The 16,669-nt window shown below is 44.4% G+C and overlaps 1 protein-coding gene across 2 annotated transcripts in view; it reads right to left on the reverse strand.

The window, feature by feature from the left end:
- The window catches only part of TUFT1 (tuftelin 1), a 56,326-nt gene that overhangs the window by 14,602 nt on the left and 25,055 nt on the right, over window positions 1-16,669 (reverse strand). The window contains exons 3-6 of one of the 2 annotated variants that reach the window (XM_007530659.3): window positions 15,992-16,078; window positions 15,081-15,170; window positions 5,364-5,429; window positions 3,478-3,591 (exon numbers count right to left, since the gene is read on the reverse strand). In XM_007530659.3, the coding sequence (XP_007530721.1) occupies window positions 3,478-3,591; window positions 5,364-5,429; window positions 15,081-15,170; window positions 15,992-16,078 (357 nt within the window). The remainder of the gene's footprint in view (window positions 1-3,477; window positions 3,592-5,363; window positions 5,430-15,080; window positions 15,171-15,991; window positions 16,079-16,669) is intronic. The other variant, XM_016191506.2, reaches the window with a different exon arrangement.

Consider the following 16,669-nt stretch of genomic DNA (forward strand, 5'->3'; position numbering starts at 1 on the left):
CCGTAGTCCTGCCCTGGGGGGCCCACTCCGAACGGAGTGGGCACTACCCAAGGAATACGTCAGCTCCTCCCTTCTCTAGGAGGGTACTAGGCACTCCAGGGTTACAGAGCAGCCCTTTCTAGGAAGCCAGGGGTGTGGCAATGGCTGTGTGTGTGTGTGTGTGTGGGTGTCTCCTGGCCTAAGACACTCAGGACATTGTAGCTTAAACTTGAAATGTAGGACTGACAAGAGTCCTTGTCTGGTCCACACCCACAAGTGCTCCATGATGCAAGGCTGAGAGTTCACCTGGAAGAACACACATGCCTTGTCCTGCATGAGACCCTGGGTCTGAGCTCTGTGGCATTATGTGGGAGCACTCTGGATGCCACCAGTAGAGTTCCACTGAATGGTGAAGCAGTGCTATGGTGTCTCTCTCCTTTCTCTTTGTGTCTGTCTCTCCCTCTCTTCTTTCTCTCTAAAATAAAAAAATTCACTTGGGGAGGCTGCTCAGCAGTGGTATCATGCCTGTGTGAAATCACAACACCACAGTTAAAAAGGCAGTGAGGCCAGGCAGATATCATAGTGGTTATCCAAAGGACTCATGCCTGAGGTTTCAAGATCCCCTGGGCTCAATCCCCAACACCACCATCAGCCAGAGCTGAGCAGCACTGTGGTAAAAAAAAAAAAAAAAAAAAAAAAAATCAGTGCATAAATTTCTTTCCAAAATTCAGTCAGGCCAGAGCTTATCCCCAGAGTGATAAATTGCTAACCAATCATGCAAATTGTGCTCTGAAACAGGTGCATATGACTCCTCTGTGGCACAGCTGCTTGTTTCTCCTGAGACTAAACTGATCATAACTTTGCTGCAAGTCTAAGTGCTTTAGGACTGGAAGACCTGAAGGTTAGACTGGTGACTAAAAAAAATACAGGAAGGGGGACCAGGCAGTAGCACATCAGAAAGATAGAAGCACAAGGACTGGCTCAAGGATCCCGGTTCGAGCCCCCTGCTCCACACCTGCGGGGGGGGGGGGGGGTCACTTCACAGGCGGTGAAGCAGGTCTGCAGGTGTCTGTCTTTCTCTTCCCCTCTCTGTATTCCCCTCCTCTGGCAATTTCTCTCTGTCCTATCCAACAACAATGAAAAAGATGGCCTAGGGGTAGGGGTAAATAACATAATGGTTATGCAAAGAGACTCTCATGCTTGAGGCTCCAAAGTCTCAGGTTCAATCCCCCACCCCCACCACAAACCAGAGCTGAACAGTGCTCTGGTAAAAAAAAAAAAAAAAAAAAAAAAGAATGAGAAAAGATGACCTCCAAGAGCAGTGATTTGCAGTGTAGGCACCAAACCCCAGTGACAACCCTGGAGGAAAAGATAAAAATACAGGAAAGGGGTAAGATGGTGGCTCAGTTAAGCATACATGGTATGAAGTGCAAGTACCTGAGCAAAGATTAGGGTTCAAGCTCTGGCTCCCCACCTGCAGGGGGGAGCTTCACGAGCTCCCTATCTCCTCCTCCCTTCTCAATTTCTCTCTGTTTTATCCAATAAATGGAAAAATTGTCTGCTAGGAGCAGTGGATTTGCAGTGCCAGCACCAAGCCTCAGCACACTGGAAGAAAAAAAAGAGAGAGAGAAATACAGGAAATCTTACATCTACATTTCTTTAAAACTCTTTGGAGTGAGAATGTTTGGGGAAGTTAAATTACTTGTTCATATAAAACTTCAACTAAGGGGCTGGGTGGTGGCTCACCTAGTAGAGCACAAACATTACTATGCTAGAAGACCTAGGTCCAGATACCTACCTGTAGGGAGAAGCTTCACAAATGGTGGAGCAGTGCTGCAGGTATCTCTACTTCTCTCTCTCTCTCTCTCTCTCTCTCCCTCTCTCTCTCCCTCTCTCTCTCCCTCTTTATCGTTCTCTGCCACACCATAATATATATATATATGAAAAAAAAATTCTCACTGGGAACAGTGGGGTTAGGTAAAGAGCCCTAGAGATAATTCTCAGGGCAACAGATGAAAAGAAAAAAAAAAAAAAGACTTGAACTAAATCTAAAGGTAACTGATGATTCTCAATGCTCTTTTTCCTTCCTCCCCTAATCCTCCTCTGAAATAGTTTCTTTTAAAGAGAAGAGTTCCAACTGGGCTTCCTTTTAGTCACTCCCAGCCTGCCTGGGCAGGACATAATCTCATCATTACATATTTACAGCATCAAGGAAGCTTTGCATGTGGGAGAACAATCACAGGTAACAGCTGGTTAATCTCACACTGAACAGTTAAAAGAAACTGCTTGCTGTAACTCACTCTGGAGTGTAATGGAGACCTCACACACTTTTAATGGGGGGGGGGTGGAAGGCTTCTGCTCTATCTATAGGTTTCTGTGGTTTTTAAATCTTCTATAATAATCTAGTGGTCCTTTTATCATCATAACTGAGGAACTCATCTGGAAGCACAAATATTTGCAAAGAATTGTTGACACTGGACTGAATGCCTTTTCATTCAATGGACATTTTTTCCTCTTTTCCTTCCTTTCTTTCTTTCTTTCTTTCTTTCTCCCTTCCTTCCTTCCTTCCTTCCTTCCTTCCTTCCTTCCTTCCTTTCTTTCTTTCTCTTTTTGAGAGAGACAGAAAGAAATTGATAGGGAAGGAAGAGAGGTAGAGGAATAGAGGAGAGACTTCTTGTGAATTTTCCCCCTGTAGGTGGGAACCAGGGGCTTGAACCCAGGTGCTTGCACATGGTAATCCGTGCAACCTACTCGATGTGCCTTTCTTTTTCTTCTTTTAACCAGAGCACTGTTCAGCTCTGGTTTATGGTGGTGCAGGGACTGAACCTGGGAATTTGGAGCCCCAGGCATGAGAGTTTGCATAACCATTACTCTCGCCTTTTCCTTTATTCTTCCTATGACTCTACGGACTCCTCCTTCACTCAGCAGTCTACCTTGCACCAGATACTGAGCCAAATACTGGATGCAGTGGTGAACTTGATGGTGACAGGCCCTGCTTACTTTGTGCCTAGAGTCCAGTAATGTCTATCAGGGTACATACAGAAATGATTCTGGAGAGGCAGTTTACCCTGTAGAATGCATATGTTACCATGCACAAAGACCTGGGTTCAAGCCCCAGGTCCCTCGTGCAGGGGGGAAGTTTCATGAGTGGTGGAGCAATGTTAAAGGTATCACTTCTCTCTATCTCTTTCTCTCACCCTCTATTTAAAAATGGCCACAGGGAATGATGGAATTGTGCAGTCAATGAGCCCTAGCAATAACCCTGGTGGCAAAAATCAATAGCTGACCTTGCAACTATGGTAGGCCTGGGGAAGCACACATGGCAAGCTTCTAGGAGAGGAAAAAACAGAGGATGTGACCCTGGCCACCAAGTCTACCCCTTTCGCCCAGTGGCTGGCATTACGTCAAAAACTGTGGAGCCCACATCTGAGAACACCCCTGGCACCTGAAGCCAGCAGCCCAGCCCCTGAGCATCTTCTCTGCAAATTCAATTCTCACCTCAAAAGCCACACGCTCTGACTGGTGCTTCCGCTCGGCCTCCTGCAATTTGGCTAGCAAGTCCTGCACAGTCTTCCGCAAGCTCTCCACATCTTCATTTAGGTGAATGTCCGTCTACAGTCGGGACAGAAGGGGAGGTCTTGAATCCAATGCATCTGGGACTTAAGAAGAGCTGGTCCCCCACTACCCACCCCCATACTTGCTTGGGATCTCTTGTCTAGATTACCCTCACAAGGGAATTCACAAAAGTCAGTACATGACAACAAGAGTTCTGTTATCCTTATGAAAGTATCCTCTCTCTCTCTAAGATAGAGACAGAGAGGCAGATGGAAGGAGGGAAGGGGGAGAGAGAGACAGAGAGAGAAAGAGAGAGAGAAGGGAGAAAGAGACACTACATCACCGAAGTTTTCTTCAGTACAATGAGGGTCAAGCTTGAACCTGGGTTGTACACATGGCAAAGCAGCACACTAACCAAGTGAGCTATTTTGCCAGATAGGAAAGTATCTTCTCTTCATTCCTAAAGAACTCACCCATGTGTCAAAGCTTTGGGGATAGACCACAGACCACTTAGCCTTCAGAGCTTCTGGACAGTAAAGGCTGAGACATGCAGCTCTAAAAAGTCTGTCAGGAAACTGTGAGGATGTGGTAGAGCCTGGCAGGGCTTGACCTGAGGAGTGTGTCTATCCTGTCAGTCTCTCTCTCTCTACCCAGAGGTTGAGCAAGGAGGGACAGGAGTAACCCTAAGGGTTTGCCTCATCTTATCAGACTCTCTGCCTTACAAAGCACCCTGCATTCCTGATACTATGGCCATTAGATAAAAAGAAAGGGGGAGATGCTGGGAAATTGTGAGGAGCCTCACAAAGCACCCTGCATTTTTCTGCCTCCAGGAGCCTGGCATTCCTTAAAACATTAAACCAGCTCCCCCTGCTCCACCCTGCATTCCTGATACTATGGCCTATCTACATAATCATTATTTTGCCTGAAAGATCCCCACCCATTCCATTCCTTTGATCTATCTTCTTTCTACCCTCAAGACCCTCCCTGCCTGTAGGGTATTATTATTATTTTTAAAGATTTATTTATTTATTCCTTTTTGTTGCCCTTGTTGTTTTATTGTTGTTGTTATTGTTGATGTCGTCATTGTCAGATAGGATAGAGAGAAATGGAGAAAGGAGGGAAGGACAGAGAAGGGGAGAGAAAGATAGACACCTGCACACCTGCTTCATGGCTTGTTAAGCAACTCCCCTGCAGGTGGGGAGCCGGGGGCTTGAACCGGGATCCTTATACCGATCCTTGCACTTTAAGCCACCTGTGCTTAACCCGCTGAGCTACCACTGGACTCCCTCCTGCAGGGTATTATTAATCCTACCAGTTAAAACCCTCACAACAGTTGCTAAGGAAGTTCCTACCTTTCCAGCCCCTTTTGCCTTTCTCCACCCCTTTCCTAGCCATTTCTGCTTCCGACTTGCCACTTCTGGGTCTGCCCTTTAAAAGCCTTGGCTCTCTGATCAATAAAGTTATTGCATTGCCTCGCCACCACGAGCTCTGTTCATGAGTCATCTCCCTCACGTCGCTGAGTGAGTAACAGCCCAGGCTGGCTCCAGTTGCGTTCTCTCCAACCCAGAGAGTACGCGCCAGGGAAGAGGCACCCCCACGCTAGCCCGGCAAAGTCCACTGGCTCCAATCTGCCAACAGTGGGTACTTACAAAGACTGGAGATATGAAAGGAGAAGGGCTACTTTTCCTGATTTTCCACTGTTTGAAATTTCTCAGGTTAGTCTCTAGTATTAGTGTGAGAGAGAAAGTAATAAATAAAAGGGTCAGGGAAGGCAACCTCTTACTTCTTGGTTAAGCATCAGTCATGGAAACTGCTTCCCAGTTACCTACCTCCAGTGAGCTGCTGTACAGGGTTGTGGGACATTTACTAAAGCCATTTGGCTTTTCTAGCACCACCTGTTCATAGGAAAATAAAATTGGTAGTTAAAATAACCCCAAGTGGGGGCCAGGCAGTAGCACACTGGGTTACGTGTACATGGCGTGAAGTCCAAGGACCAGCTCAAGGATTCCAGTTTGAGCCCCTGGTTCTCCACCTGCAGGGGGTCACTTCACAAGCAGTGAAGCAGGTCTGCAGGTATCTTTCTCTCCCCCTCCCTGTCTTCTCCTACTCTCTCAATTTCTCTGATCCATCCAACAAGAGCAATGGCAACAATAACAAGGGCAATAAAATGGGGAAAATGGCCTCCAGGAGCAGTGGATTTATAGTGTAGGTACCAAGCCCCAGTGATAAGCCTGGAGGCAGAAAAAAATAATAACCCCAAGTAATCAAGTTGGAATATTATGCTCCCAAGACCTCAAATGTTAGAAAGAAAAAAGGAAAGGGTGGAAAGGAAGACTACAACAAAAAAGAAATGGTATGGGAAGGGGGCAGGGATACTTCCAGCAGGTGATGATAAGATGGCTAACTAACAGGGTCTGATTTCATTCACCTCTGTCATAAGGGAAAAATCTGATACATGGGAAACCCTGTAGAAATGGGCCTGGATGACAGATAAGCATTCACAGCAAAGGACAAAACTTTGCATCCAGATGGTGAGAACACATTCATGAAAAGTAAAGAAACACTCTATATAGCAATAAGCCACAGCTGGAAAGAGACACATAAATTACAGAACTTTGGGGGCCAGGCGGTAGTACACCTGGTTGAATGCACACATCACCCACATAACTGTGCAGAAGGACCCAGGTTCCAGCCCTACTCCCTACCTGGAGAGGGAAAGCTTCATCTACATGAATGATGATGTAGGCTTTCAAGTGTCTCTCTTTCTCTATTTCTCCCACCCCTCTCAATTTCTCTTGTCCTATCTAAGAAAAAAGATAAAAGAAGAAATAAAAAGAAATAAAAAATAGCCACCAGGAGTAGTGGATTTGTCATGCAAAATAACAACAACAACAACAATAATGATAATACACAAGAGTACAGTCAGGATGAACTGAAATTACAGCATCCAATCATATTACAATGTTGTGCCTACAACTATACAACAAAGGTAAATGGGAAATAAAAGTTACAGTCTGCAAGGGAATTGCTACAGTAGCCTCCCAACCATCATGGCAGCTACACTGGAATTTAGTTTCCATAGTAACAGACCCTTAGGGAGAAGTATTGAATTTACCACCCAGAGTTTGTCAGAGTCTGTTCTCAATCAGACTGTGAAACTTGAAACTTCTGGTCACTAGCCAAGTTGATGCAGCCTCAATATTATAGTCTCAACTAGCATTCATGGCTGTGAATCCATAGTCACCATCCAGGCCAACTCAACACAGATCTCTGGCTCTGTTCCTCATGGAGCATCAAAATAGAAGACAGAGAAAATCATCTGCACTGATGGACCAAGAAAGCAAGACAAATAAAACCCCAAATTCAACAGAGATATAATAATTTCCTAAAAACGACTGTACAACTATGGACCAGTCACTAGGCAGTGGCACACCCAGTTGAGCACACATGTTACCATTTATAAGGAGTCAGGTTAAAACTCCTGGTTTCCACCTTCAGGAGTGGTGAAGCAGTGCTGCAGGTATCTCTTTCTCTCTACCTCTCTCTTCTTTTCTTTTCTTTCTCCTTCTCCTCCTCCATATCCATGGCTATCACTGGGGTTCAGTGCCTGAACTATGAGCCACTGCTCCTGGAGGCCATTATTTTTCCATTTTATTGTACAGGACAGAGAAAAATTGAGAGGGGAGATGAAGACAGAGAAGGAGAAAGACACCTGCAGAACTGCTTCACTGCTTGTGAAGTAACCCCATTGCAGATGGGGAACTGGGGCCTCAAACCAGGATCCTTGCACTTCATACTATGTGTGCATAACCCAGGCTACTCTCTACCTCTCTATCTCCCCTTCCACTCTTAATTTATCTGTCTCTATCCAATAAGTAAGTAAATAAATAAATATTAAAATAAAATAAAATAAAATAAGGGAGTCGGGCGGTAGCACAGTGGGTTAAGCGCACGTGGCGCAAAGCGCAAGGACCAGAGGAAGGATCCCAGTTCGAGCCCTCCGCTCCCCACCTGCAGGGGAGTCGCTTCAGGCGGTGAAGCAGGTCTGCAGGTGTCTGTCTTTCTCTCCCCCTCTCTGTCTCCCCCTCCTCTCTCCATTTCTCTCTGTTCTAACAACCACAACATCAATAACAACAACAATAACTACAACAACAAGGGCAACAAAAGGGAAAATAAATAAATAAATAAATATTAAAAAAATAAAATTTTAAAAAAGGGATAGAGAGTGAAGGGAAGAAAGGAAGAGTGAAGAAAGGAAGAGAGAAAGAAAGGAAGAAAGAAAAAGTGAGCTATGGACCTAGGCATGCTTACCGAAACAAAAAGCGCAATTGCAGAAAATTTCAACAAAGCCAGAGAATATATGAGAGGAAACAGGATATACCAACAGCTGAAATCAGAGAGATAAATAATGCAGTAGCCAAGCAGAAAAATAACAATAATAATAATGATACAATAGAGGAGAACAACTGCAAAAAGACAGAAGCAAAAGATCAAAGTGGTGGGCTAGAGGATAGTACTAACGAAGTCATTAAAAACAGGGGATAGGTGGTGGCATGCTCAGTTAAGCACACATGTTAAAACACACAAGGAAGGACCTGGGTTCAAGTCCCAGGTTCCCACTGGCAGGGGGAAAGCTTCATAAGTGGTGAAGCAGTGCTATAGTGTTGCTCCTTTTCTCTACCGTCTCCCTCCTCTCTTCCTTGTTTCTCAATTTCTCTGTCTCTATCCAATAAATAATTTTTTTAAAGTAAAGCACTGCTCAGTTCTAGCTTATGGTCTTACAAGGGATAGAATTTGGGACCTTGATGCCTCAGGCATAAAAGACCTTTTGCATAACTAGTATGCTTTCTCCCCAGTCCTGAATAATTTTTTTTAAGGATTTTATTTACTCATTCATGAGAAAGATGGGAGGAGAGACAAAGAACCAGACATTACTCTGGTACATGTGCTGCCAGGGATTGAACTCTGGACCTCGTGCTTGAGAATCCAATGCTTTATCCACTGTACCACCTCTTGGACCATCTGAATAAATATTTTTAAAAATAAAATAAAGATAATACAAAAGAGTTATGGGACAAAGCTAAAAGCACCATGTTCATATCATAAGGGAGCCAGGAGATGAAAGAGAATGAAATACTTTTTTTTTTAATTTTAAAGATTTTATTTATTTAATAATGAGAAAGACAGGTGAGAGAGGGGGAAAAAACAGACATTATTCTGGTACACGTGCTACAGGGGATTGAACTCAGGTCGTCATGCTTGAGAGTCCAATGCTTTATCCACTGCACCAGCTCCCGGACTGAAATACATTTTTTTAAATCAGTGCACTGCTCAGCTCTGGTTTATGGTGGTGGTAGTATGAGGGATTCAAACTGGGGCCTGAGAGCCTCAGGAATGAGAATCATTTGCATAATCATTATGTTATCTCCCCCATCTGATAAATATATATATTTTTTTGCCTCCAGGGTTATCACTGGGGCTCGGTGCTGGCACTATGAATTCACTGCTCCTGGAGGCCATCTTTTCCCTTTTGTTGCCCTTGCTGTTTATCACCTTTATTATTATTGTTGTTGTTGTTGTTATTGCATGATAGCACAGAAAGAAATGGGGGGGGGAGACAGAAAGGGGGAGAGAAAGATAGACACCTGCAGACCTGCTTCACTGCCCGTGAAGTGACCGCCCTGTGGGGAGCTGGGGGTTAGAACTGCCATTCTTGCACCAGTCCTTGTGCTTCGTGCCACGTGCGCTTAACCTGCTACACTACTGTCGAGCCCCGATAAATAAAATTTTACTTGAAGAAATTAACTGAGAATTTCCCCAACTCGATGGAGACATTCTGCTCAAATTCTGGAAGCTTTCGTTAGCTTCAAGAAAAATAAATCCAAATTTAAACTTTTTAAACTCACCAAGGCACACAAAAATTAAAATAGCAAAGACCTAAGGTAAAGAAAGCACATTAGTGGGAGCCGGGAGGTAGCATAGTGGGTCAGTTGCACATGGCACAAAGCACAAGGAGAGGTATAAGGATCCTGGTTCAAGCCTCTGGCTCCCCACCCGTAGGTGGGTCGCATCACAAGTGGTGAAGCAGGTCTATAGGTATCTATCTTTCTCTCCCCCTCTGTTCTTCCTCTCTTCGATTTTTCTCTGTCCTATCCAACAACAACAACAATAGCAACAATAACAACAAGGGCAACAAAATGGGAAAAATGGCCTCTAGGAGCAGTGGGTTTGTAGTACAGGCACTGAGTCCCAGAGATAATCCTGGAAGCAAAAAAAAAAAAAAAAAGCATATTAGAAGCAAAAGAGGCAGTGAGTCACCTATCATGCAACTCCCATTAAGACTGTCAGCTGATTTCTCAACAGAAACTAAACACTAGAAAAGACTAGCAAATATATTCAAAGTTTTGAATGAAAAAAGCATCCACCCAAGAGCACTGCACCCAGGCAGGCTATCAATCAAATTTGAAGGAAGGACAAGGAGCTTTTCAGACAAACAACAGTCAAAAGAATCCACTGCCACTAAACCAGTCCTACAAGAAATTCTGAAGAGACTTCTATAAAAGGAAAATACTAAATGCTCTCTCTTTCATATGGTGTAAAGAAATAATGCAAGGGAACAAAGTCAAACAAAATCTTAGGTCTCAGATTACAGAACTCAAGGGAGTCTGGGGTGTGGGTAGCGTGGAGGAGGGAGTCAATGGACTTTTGTGGAGGGACGCTGTTGCTTCAGTGGGGGGGTGAGGTGTAGTCAACACACACTGAAGAGGTGAGAAATTGTACTTCTAAAACATTTATAGACTTGCAAATCAATATCACCTCAATAAATACACTGATAATTTATAAAAATAAATAAATAAAACTCCCGGGGGAGTTGGGTGGTAGAGCAATGGGTTAAGCGCAGGTGGCGCAAAGAGCAAGGAACAGTGTAAGGATCCTGGTTCGAGTCCCCGGATCCCCACCTGCATGGGAGTCACTTCAAAGGCAGTGAAGCAGGTCTGCAGGTGTCTATCTTTCTCTCCCCCTTTGTCTTCCCCTCCTCTCTCCATTTCTCTCTGTCCTATCCAACAACAATGACACCAATAATAACTACAACAATAAAACAACAATGGCAACAAAAGGAAAGAAAGATTTTTTAAAAATTCATTCAGCTTTCAAAAACAAACAAACATAAAAACTCCCAGTGTTCTAAGGAGAAGCAGAAAGAGAGGGAGCGGGGAAGTCTGTGCAGCCTTGACAAAAGGGAGTACCTTTGCCTTGTAGGGATTCTGAAGGATACCTCAGACTCAAAATCTCTCACAGGCCCACACCCCACAGTCCAGGGCCTACCAGCAGCTGACTTCCATAAATAGCCTCTTTTGGGGAGGGCTGGGCAGTGGTGCAGTGGGTTAAGTGCACATCTTGTGAAGCAGCACAAGGACCATTGTAAGGATCCTAGTTCGAGGCCCTGGCTCCCACCTGCAGTGTGTGTGTGTGTAGGGGGATCCCTTCACAAGCAGTAAAGCAGGTCTGCAAGCGTCTATCTTTCTCTCCCCCTCTCTGTCTTCCCCTCCTCTCTCCATTTCTCTCTGTCCTATCCAGCAACGACAGCAGCAATGGCAACAATGACAACAACAACAAAAGAGTAACAAAAGAGGAAAAAATAGCCTGCAGGAGCAGTGGATTTGTGTTGCAGGCACCAAGTCCCAGAGATAACCCTGGAGAAAAAAAAAAGTCTCTTTTGCCCTTCAGGGGCTCTAAGAATGTTGAACAATGTATAAATTAAAAAAAAAAAAAAAAAAAAAAACCCACACCTATAGACAGACATCTAATCGTTGACAAAGGTGCCCAGACTATTAAATGAAGAAAGCAGAATCTCTTAAAAAATTGGTGTTGGAAAAATTGGGTTGAAACATGCAGAAGAATGAAACTTAACCACTATATTTCACCAAACACAAAGGGCTTGGATGTTAGACCAGAAACTATCAGATACTTAAAGGAAAATATTGGCAGAATTCTTTTCCATACAAAATTTAAAGGCATCTTCAATGATATGAATCCAATTACAAAGAAGACTAAAACAAAAATAAACCAATGGGACTACAACAAATTAAAAAGCTTCTGCACAGCAAAATAAACCACCACCCAAATAAAGAGACCCCTCATAGAATGGGAAAAGATCTTTACATGCCTTACATCAGACAAGATATATAATATATAAATATAAAAACAAAATATATAAAGAAAATCAAAATATATAAATATAAAACCAAAATATATAAAGAGCTCACCAAACTCAGAAAAAAAAAAATGACCCCATCCAAAAATGGGGAGAGGATATGAATAGACTATTAATCAAAGACAGGATCCAAAAGGCCAACAAACTTATGTGAAAATGCTCCAAGTCTTTGATTGTCAGAGAAATGCAAATAAAGACAACAATGAGATACCACTTCACTCCTGTGAGAATGTCATACATCAGAAAAGGTAGCAGCAACAAATGCTGGAGAGGGTGTGGGGACAAAGGAACCCTCCTGCACTGCTGGTGGGAATGTCAGTTGGTCCAACCCCTGTGGAAAGCAGTCTGGAGAACTCTCAGAAGGCTAGAAGTAGACCTACCCTATGACCCTGCAATTCTTTTCCTGGAGATACATCCAAGCTAACCAAACACAACCATCCAAAAAGATATGTGTATAGTTCATAGCAGTACAATTTTTAATAAATTATAAAACATGTCCAACAACAGATGAATAGCTGAGTAAGCTGTGATACATACACAATGTAATACTACTCAGCTATTAAAAAAATGATGAATTTACTTTCTTCACCTCATCTTGAATGGAGCTTGAATGAGTCATGTTAAGCGAGATCAGCCAGAAAGAGAAGGAAGAATATGGGATGATCTCACTCAGACAGAAGTTGAAAAATGAAAACAGAAGGGAAAACACAAAGCAGAACTTGGACTGGATTTGGTGGATTGCACCAAAGTAAAGACTCTGGGGTGGTGGTGAGGGCTCAGGTACTGGAAGACAAGAGGAGGACCAGGTGGGGATTGAATTGTTATGTATGTGGAAAACTGAGAAATGTCACACATGTACAAACTATTGTATTTTATTTTACTGGAAATCATTAATTCCCTAATAAAGAAATAAAAAAAAAAAGTGGTGAGGTCCTGGGTTCAATCCCTGGTATCACATACATCAGAGTGGTGCTCTAAGGCAGGTTTGTATGTATTATAAAATAAACAAATAAAATTTAAAAAGCAGCAACATTGCTGCAAATCTTTCCACCCTACAGCCTAATTATTCACCAGATGACTATGAGTTTATGTAAACAAGGGACCCGGATTTTCTGGTTTGTGTCTGACAGCATTAAGATCTTCTACCACCTGAGGAAGCACCTCCCACCAGCCAGGTATGAGCTCAGGCAGTGAAAGTCCAGCCTTCAGCCAAGCAAAATGAACCAGAAGCCTGTTTACTAAACAAGCCTGAGAACTGTGCTGAGCTGTCAGCCTTGGTGAGAGAAGGGAAAAGACCAACACAGGGGAAAGACCAACACACCGAAACCCAATGTGACTGAAGACAAGGCGGCACAGAACCTAAAGGGGACAGCTGGAGAGGCAGGTCTGAGCCTCCTAATTTTTTTTTTTTTTTTTCCTCCAGGATTATCGCTGGGGCTCTGTGCTTGCATTACTAATCTACTGCTCCTAGAGGCTATTTTTTCCCTTTTGTTGTCCTTGTTGTCGTTGTTGTTACTGCTGTCATTGTTGCTGGGTAGGACAGAGAGAAATCAAGACAGGAAGTGAAGACAGAGAAGGGGAGAGAAGGATAGACACCTGCAGACCTGCTTCACTGCTTGTGAAGCGACCCCCCTGCAGGTGGGGAGCTGGGGACTCGAACTGGGATCCTTGTGCCCGTCCTTGCACTTTGTGCCATGTGCTCTTAACCCACTGCACTACCATCCAGCCCTCAAGCCTCCTAGTTCTATCCTTGTAATGCTTTCTCTGCCTCATGTGAAACTATCTCTCTCCAGGGCTCAAACACAGTAAAGTGTGTGTCCTGTTGGGTGAGCTATCTCCTGGCCTATACTCTCAACTTTTAGAAAAGCTACAAGACAGGATTCCAAGAGTACTCATGCCAAAGTTTTTCCCATCAGTTTAGTCTAAGAAACTTATCTGATGACCTGCCCCACCCAGGTCCTGTGCTGAGTGTGGGGCTAGAGACAGGGCCAACACTTGACCTCCACAGTTTCCTCCTCTGGACAGAAAGAGATGGCTGTTTACACACAGACTGAGACTTCCAGCCTACACTACAGGTGTTACCCACGTTAGCAAGGTTCTGAGAACCCTGAATTTATGAGTGATCCTCTACATTACAAGAATGTGTGAAAGTCTACATCACAAGAATATCGGTCACAGAACCCTTATAGATAAGAAACTTTACCAGTTATTTGATGACAGTCGTATTTCTATCTACAGTTTTAGGACTAGAGAAAGAACTCACAGGGTTGGGTGCCTGCATTGCCATATGTGTGCCCCAGGTTTCAGTCTAGGCACCACATGGGAATAATGTGAACTGGGGCAAGTTCCAGTGCTGTGGTGTCCGTCCCTCTCTCTGTAGCTATCTGAATGAAGAAAATTCAGCTCTGGGGCAGTGAAATTACACATACATAAGACCCCAGGTCCACAAAAAGGGAGAATGAAAAAATAAATGCAAGTTCTAAAAGGTTTATCCATTTATTTATTTTTTTTTTCAGATAAGTATAAGAAAGACAGAAGGAGAGAGATGGAAAGATACCATAGCACAGAAGCTTTCTCCATTATGGTGACGGATAGCAAAACAGCACAATATATATGTAAGTCATTTTTTCTGGACTGTAAAACAGTAATTTTAATTCTTTTTCACTTATAAGTTATCTAAAGTAAGATAATCTAGGTTTTTTTTTTTTTATATAGGGCAAAGAGAAACCGAGACAGGGGAAGACAGAGGGGGAGAGAAAGATAGACACCTGCAGACCTGCTTCACTGCATGTGAAATGACCCCCATCCCTGCAGGTGGGGAGCCGGGAGCTTGAACCGGGATCCTTGCGCCAGTCCTTGAGCTTCTCATTATTGTTTTTGGTTTAAAGATTTTATTTATTTACTAATGAGAAAGATAGGAGGAGAGAGAAAGAACCAGACATCATTCTGGTACATGTGCTGCCAGGGGTTTATCCATTTATTAACTAATCAGTGAGGAGCAGAGAAGGAGAGAACATCAGAGCATCACTCTGGCACATGCAATGCCGGAAATCCACCTGGGGACCTCATGCTTGAGTCCATGTCTTGACACACTTAGCAACCTCCCAGGCTGCTAAATACAGTTTTGTACAGTGTTCCAGGCACAGGTGTGCTCACATGACATTAATGTGTGCAAATGCAAGTGTGCTTCTGCAGGAGCGCTAACTAAGTAGTAAGGATGGGTTCTTTCTGGGCAGTGGGATCTGAGTAAGTACCTCCAGGGTAGCTGGCACATGGAGTTGCCCATCACATACCCACATCCTCAGGGGGCACTCAACCAGTTTCCAAATACCTGTATCTCTGGTCGGTGCAGAGAAGTGCCTGGGTCACTGTCAAATGTGCTGCTTATGTCCTCACGAAGCTTCTGTAGGCAGCTCCTGGCCTGGGAGAGGAGAGGGCAGAAAGCTTTAACTGAGGGCCACTCATTCTGCTTTGTGCCCATTCCCAGCCAGAACTACTAGGAACTGAGATGGTTCTGTGTACTAGCGATGGTTGCAGGCGGGTGGGGGTGGGTGGAACTGCAGCCTAGCCAAGAGGGAGCATAGGACTAGGGGGATAAGGGAGATAATATAATGGTTATGCAGAAAGACTACTATCCTCAAATGTCCCAGGTTCAATCCTCAGCACCACCATAAGCTAGAGCTGAGCAGCCCTCTGGGGAAAATATAAACAAACAAACAAACAAACAAATAAATGGAGGGGGAGGGGTACATAACCACTGACTAATATTCTAGCTGGGGAGACACAGAGAACAAGACAAACAGGGCAATCAGAGAAGTGGGGAAGTGAGACTGGCAAATCCAGATAATATGGCTGGGGACAGTGTTAGGCTCATAGTTTTTAATTTTTTTTTATAGAGAAACAGAAATTGAGAGGGGAGGGAGAGGGAGAGAGGCAGACAGACAGACATCTGCAGCACTGCTGCATCACTTGTGAAGTTTTCCCCCTGCAGGTGGGGACCGGGAGTTTGAATCCAGGTCCTTGCTCATGGTATCATGTGTGCTCAACAGGGTGCGCTACTTGCCCAGCCTCCAGGCGCAGCGTATAATGTGTGATTTCATGGAAGGACCAGAAATGATATCAAATTCATGAGGGCTACAGTGGCACTTGGGAGACATAGGAGGAGCAGGTGGGAGGAAACTTGGGCCCACAAAGAAGCAAAAAACAAAGAGAAGACTTATTAGCAGGGAGGGAGATACCCACCTCCTGGATGTACTGAACCTCACTCTTGAGCTGGTTGATATTCTTCTCGTGGATCATCTTGTCCCCAGACCTCCCTTTCAAATACACCTGAAAGGATGAAGACACTGCTGAGGTGAGAAAACACAGTCTAGCTGGATAAGTGCTAACAACTAAAAGCAAGCAGGGTGCAGACACCAAGAATGGGTGTCCCGTGCCTGGGAAGAGGGGCAGGGGGGTACTGAAATTCCCATCAACTGCATGTGATCCCTTGGTATTGTTAAGATCTTTTCAGGGGGCCAGTGAGATAGCTCATCTGAGGGAGAGGGGTGGAGGTGGAGGTGGGGTGTGTGTGTGTGTGTGTGTGTGTGTGTGTGTGTGTGTGTGCGTGTGCGTGTGCGTGTGTGTGTGTGTTTAAAAGAATACCTGCTTTTCCACCTGCATGACCCCAGTTCTAGCCTCCAGCACCAGGGAGAAACAGGAACTGGGGGGCTGCTGCGGTGTGGTGGTATCTCTCCTTCCCTCTGTCTCTCATCAGGAAGTCAGCCTGGAGCATGATGCCCCAGTGACAACCACTGACAACCACCACAAACAGATCTTTGAGGAGATGGGCCAGAACCCGCAGGACTGGTCTGGGCTTTCCTGGTGAGCCAGCTCCTCAAGCAAACTCCCTGCTCCCTGCACACACACCTGTAGAGGGTG

Source organism: Erinaceus europaeus, chromosome 11 (genome assembly GCF_950295315.1).
Source record: "Erinaceus europaeus chromosome 11, mEriEur2.1, whole genome shotgun sequence".
NCBI lineage: Eukaryota > Metazoa > Chordata > Mammalia > Eulipotyphla > Erinaceidae > Erinaceus > Erinaceus europaeus.